The sequence below is a fragment of the Hipposideros armiger genome, unplaced genomic scaffold, assembly GCF_001890085.2.
Source record: "Hipposideros armiger isolate ML-2016 unplaced genomic scaffold, ASM189008v1 scaffold_245, whole genome shotgun sequence".
Taxonomy (NCBI): Eukaryota; Metazoa; Chordata; class Mammalia; order Chiroptera; family Hipposideridae; genus Hipposideros; species Hipposideros armiger.
Window position 1 is genome coordinate 1135127 of NW_017731595.1, and position 5733 is coordinate 1140859.

General features: G+C 37.9%; 1 protein-coding gene across 2 annotated transcripts in view; it reads left to right on the plus strand.

The window, feature by feature from the left end:
• Positions 1-5733, plus strand: part of NKIRAS1 (NFKB inhibitor interacting Ras like 1) — a 32977-nt gene that overhangs the window by 11741 nt on the left and 15503 nt on the right. For both annotated transcript variants that reach the window (XM_019655747.1, XM_019655748.1), the window contains exon 2: positions 2569-2679. In XM_019655747.1, coding sequence (XP_019511292.1) covers positions 2586-2679 — 94 coding nt within the window. In that variant the 5' untranslated portion in view covers positions 2569-2585. The remainder of the gene's footprint in view (positions 1-2568; positions 2680-5733) is intronic.

The following is a 5733-nucleotide window of genomic DNA, read 5'->3' on the forward strand; positions in this document are numbered from 1 at the left end:
GCAGCTGCTGGCCGCTCACACTGGCTGCTGGCTACACACGGTAGCCCATGGCAACCCACTGCAGCAGGGGCTGCAGCCCACTCTGTCGCCGGTGACTCATGGCAGCCCAGCTCCAGGTTGAGCTGTTGTTCAGGATCTTAGCTGTAGAGGGCAGTGTCACTGGCCCTCATATGTGGGACCTGAACTGAGGCCCTCCGGCGTCCCAAGCCAGCTCTTAACCATCACGCCACTTGGCTGGTCCTGAATCTTGGGGCTTTTGTATTCACTGTTGCCCCTGTGATTCTCTTTGCTCTTGTGTTGGGTTCTGTTTTCTGGATCTGATATCTTCCTCTTTTATGATTATGTGCTAATTTTGATGGTTAGCCTCCTCAAATAGGTTCCTGAGAGAATGTACGTGATACACTTTTTGAGGCTTCACATGCTTGAAAATGTCTTTGTTTTACACTCATAATTGAGTTATAATTTTTATGGGTACAGAATCCCAGGTTGAGAATAATTCCCTTGCAGAATTTTGAAAGCATTGTTCCAGTATTCTTTTTTCCTTTTATTATAAAATGCATCATACATATAGAAAAGTGCATAAAACACACATATGGTTTAATGAATAATTATAAAACAAACCTTTGCATACTCTCCACGCAGGTCAAAAAGTAGAACATTGAGGGCATGTTTTTTCCCCTCTCCAATCACAGCTCAGCTCTTCCCTTGACTTTTGGTTAGTCATTTCCTTTTCTTTATAGTTTTGCCACATTGCTAAATAATATAGTTTATTTTAGCCTTTGATACTGACTTTGTATCAATGGAATCATACTATAAAACTTCTTCAGTGTCTGGTTTCTTTCACTTAACATTTTATTTGTAAGATTCATTTATATTGTTGTAGGTAGCTGTGGTTTAATTTTCATCGCCTTATAGTATGCCTCAATTTATTTCTCTCTTCTATCTTGATGAACATTTAAGTTCTTTCCAGTTTGGGGCTATTAAAAATAATGCTGCTTTTAACAGTCTTATACATGCATTCCAGCTATTATGTGGACAAATTTGGGGGTATACATCTGGGAGTGAAATTGGTGGTTCATAGAGGGTGTGTATCTTCAATTTTATCAGATTCTATTATCTTTTTTTTTTAATTTTATTGGGGAATTGGGGGAGGGGAACAGTGCTGGGGAATCAGGGAAGGGGAACAGACAAGTTGCTGTCATTTTGTTCTTCAGTCTAGTTGTGGAGGACGTTGCTTCACTGGCCCAAGTTGGCACCANTGTTGTTCACCATCTTAGCTGTAGAGGGCGCAGTGTCACTGGCCCTCATGTGGGATCCGAACTGGGGCCCTGCTGCTCAGAGCTGGCATCCTAAACCAGCTCTTAACCAACGCGCCACTCGGCCGGCCCACTTTTGTACTTCTTGAGCCTTTTTTTCTTTTTGCCTTGGCTTCTGGTACTTTGCCTTCTGGAAAAGAAAAGCTTTGAGGAAAATTGAAGAAAATGTTACCTGATTTTGCTCTTCCTCGGATACATTAGAAAGCTAGGAGAGATGAGTTTTCCTTTTCTTTCTAGTTGAAAGTGCCTGAGCAATTTTTCTAGCAAGAGGTATGACTCAAAAAGAGATATGACTAAGAGAACCCATGAAGGTACCAGAATCCTGAGAAAAGACTTGACAGTAGCATTAACAGCTTTAATGTTTCTTTAAAAAATCATGTCCATTCTCTATCCATATTTTGCCTTCATGTTTCCTTAAATTTTTACTTACATGTTTATTTTTCCAGGTAAATATTGACAAGCAGGCAGTCTCTTTCAAGGATTGGTTTTAGGGCTAGCAGGGTGGCATAGTTGGTTAAGAGCACGAGTTCTGAGCATCAGGGTCACCGGTTTGATCCCCACATGGGCCAATGAGCTGCGCCCAAGCTGAGCTGCCGCTGAGCTGCCAACGAGTGGCAGGATGGCTCAGCTGGTGAGAGCACGTGTTCCTTACAACAAAGTTGCTAGTTCTACTCCCGCATGGGATGGTGGGCTGTGCGCCCCTGCAACTAGATTGAAAGTGGTGACTGGAGTTGGAGCTGAGCTTGCGCCCTCCAACACTAAGATTAAAGGACAACAACTTAACTTGGAGCTGATGGGTCCTGGAAAAACACAATGTTCCCCTTCACCAATTCCCCAACACTGCTCACTTCCGCTATTCCCCAATTAAAAAAAAAAAATCTAAAAAAATAAAAGAATTGGTTTTGTCTAGGATTTGATTTGGATTCCTGTAAACTTAATTGATGTCAAAATATTATTTGAATAAAATGTGTTTATTATTTTTGAAAACATGTGCATTCATATCTATACATGTATTCTTAGGTTTATCTACATTACCTTTGCAAAAATATATAAGAAACTGGTAATGCTGATTGCCCTAAGGGAGCAGATGGGAGGCTACGAATGGGGTTTGGAAGGATCTACCTTATTCTATACATCCTTTTTATATTTGAAATTCCCCCCTGTGTATGTACTTATTAAATTTAAATATAGAAAGGAAAAGAGAAGGTTGATTTGAACAGCATACAATTTTAAATCTCTATGCTCTTTACAGTGATATCCTGAAAGAAGATGGGAAAGGGCTGCAAGGTTGTGGTTTGTGGCTTCTTATCTGTGGGGAAAACAGCGATTTTGGAGCAGCTCCTTTATGGGAATCATACTATTGGTAAGATTCGTTTTCTCTGTAGGTTCTGGGAACTGCAGGGGTCTTTTATTGGTCCTGCTAACCTAAAGATGGGTGACTGACAGTACACAAAAGTGAGTTGTAATCCAGAGGGACCAAAAAGGTCATAGAAGTCAACAGAGAATGAGGGAGGAAAAAATGGAGGAGGGAAAAAACATCTTTTATGATATTGAAATTCAAAAGTGCTTGCTGTAAGTTATAACAGGTAAGAAAACGTGTGTGTTTGTGTGTGTGTATGTATGTGCATGTATCTTTTATATATGTGTGGTTTCCTGTGTATTTACATAATGAATAAGTGGTCTTGAAGTCATAGAATCACTGACTTAAGAATACACTGATCTTTCTTGTTTCAAACATGACTTTCCAATACTGCTGTATAGGTTTTAAAAATGGAAGAAACAGCTATTTGCTGCAATCTGACTCAATTTTGCGAATTGGATTATCTCATTTAGTCATTGAGTTAAATAATTACTAAATACTTGCTATATGAATACAGGCTGTAATGAGGCCTTGTGAGGATGCAGAGGTGAAGACAGCGTCTTTGGCTTTAAGGAAGTCATAGTTTAGTAAGGCAGACAGACATTACAAGGTAGAATGCAATGAAGTTTTTGTTAGAAAAGTGGGATCATTGAAGTATTTATCTCTGGCAAGTAGCTTAGAGCACCTTTTTATCTTACTTTTATAACTATTTTGATGAGCTCTGCTTCTCGTCCACCTTCCCAAAATAATATTTAACAATTTTGGTTATATCTGTATTTGGTTTTTATTATGGTACCTGCGCCAGCAGTTCTCAAACTTTTTGGCTTCTTAATCCCTCCTGTCACAAATGCTGCACTATTCTTAATTTTTTACCTACAGATTCTAATTTATGCCTGTGTAAAAAATAAATTATTCCTTGGAGTGGGGTGGGGGAAGAATCCCTTTATCCTCTTAAAACCCCACACAGCTTTTGTTTATGTAGGGTATATCTTTCAATGTTTTTACTGTATTAGAAATTAAAACTGAGAAATTAAAAATATATTTGCTATTTAAAATAATGGCAATAAACTTATCATATGCCAAGATAACATATTTTATGGAAAATAATTGTTTCCAAAAAACTTAGTGAAAAGAGCATTGATTTACATTTTTGAAAATGTAATGTCCAGCTTAATATTGTAGAAGGCAGCTGGATTATATCTACTTGCTTTTGTATTCAATCTGTTGTAATATGATGTTTTAGTTGCAATATATGAAGAAAATCTGGCCTTTTGCAGATATGTAGTTGGAAAGGGCAGGAGTATTTTAATAAACTTTCCAGATAAGTGTGGATATTCTTCTTTGGTATTTCACTAAAACTCAACAAGTGATGGTTATTTAAAGGTTACTGTAATGTGGAATCTGAAACCATATAACTGAACTTTTCCTACTGTATTACATTAAACTCTCATTGATCTGTCTTGCACTTTAAGTGGGGTTTTTTGTTGTTGTTGTTTTTAAACTCAACCATGGTTTTTTAACATAATTCACTGGTCATTTGGAAAATACTGGTTCACTGAGATAAGCAGATCTTTCAAATAACACTTATTAATATTATCACCAATCTCATCACTATTGGGAAGCTATCAAGTTCAAGGTGATGGATACAATTCTAATTTTTGCTTGAAAGGTCAAATTTTATTATTGACAACAAATACTGTCAGTTATTTTCCTTCAAACGATAGGCTCCTTTTATTCATTTTTGAAAAAAATGTCAAATACCCTGAATAACCATGATTTTTCTGTTATTCCTTCCTTTAAAAAAAAAAAGTTCTGGTTCAGTTTGCAACTCAAACACGAGAGCTTTTTCTAGGCCAATACCATAATTCATTATACAGAAATATTGGGTTGTCGGAAAAGTCATGACGTATTTTTTCTATGTTTTTCGTTGCAAAAATGCGTCATGACTTTTCCGACAACCCAGTACTTTATGCATACTTCGCATTAATCACGTAGCATATTAAAAAGATATAAAGATGTATACTCAAGGATTGAGATTTCATAAAATTAGTAATTTTTACTGCTTCATCAAGGACATTCTTAAGTGAATAGCCCCAAACTGAAAATACCCCAAATGTTTATTAAGATTGAAGAGATAAATAAATTGAGGTATATGCATACAATAGAATACTAAAAGGCAATGAGGAAGTGAAACTGGCTTTGTATTTTTTTAACTGCAAGCATGAAGTGGTAAAGAATACAACTACTAATACAGTTGGTGCCACTGCCTTGATTTGCTGTCAGGCACCAGCAGTTTTAGCCACCGTTGCTTTTGCATCATTGGTGCAAATGTCAACACAGCGGAAAAGACAGATGTCTTGGTATTATGATAAAAATGGTTTTGCCCACGTGGATTCCCTGAAAGGAGACCTCAAGGGATCTGTAGACCACGCTTTGAGAGCTGCTGGTGCGTGTCAGTATTCTCAGCTGAGCAGCATTGTGTACTATGGTTGTTTCTTTTCTTTTTATGGAGGTTAAGATTTGCTTTACTTAGTCATTTTTTTTAGTTTTGTTTATACCGTTTGCTGAATCTTCCACGTGTCCAGATGTTTCTCCAATTTCTAGGTCAGCTATATCAGATAACCCTTTTTTTCCTCCCTGGAAATATACTCCCCAGAACTAACTATCTAGGCCTATTCCATGGTGATGGGACTTCCCTTTACCTGTCTCCTCCTAGGTTTGATTTCCTGTTTCCCAGATCTCTTGTCATCTTCTTTTGGTTTACACCCTTCTTTTGGTGATGCACATCTTCAGTCTTTTTGGGGGGTTGAAAATGGTGTACAGTGAAAGGGGCATTGGGTGATGACAGCCCTTAAAATGCCTTCTGTGCCTGGCGCATAGTAGTGATCTTGGGTTTTCTGAATCTTGGGGCTTTTTTTTTTTAAGATTTTTTTTTTATTATTGGGGAATTGGGGGAAGTGGAACAGACAAGTTGCTGTCATTTTGTTCTTCAGTCCAGTTGTGGAGGACGTTGCTTCACTGGCCCAAGTTGGCACCATCATTGCGCTCTTCCTGGGC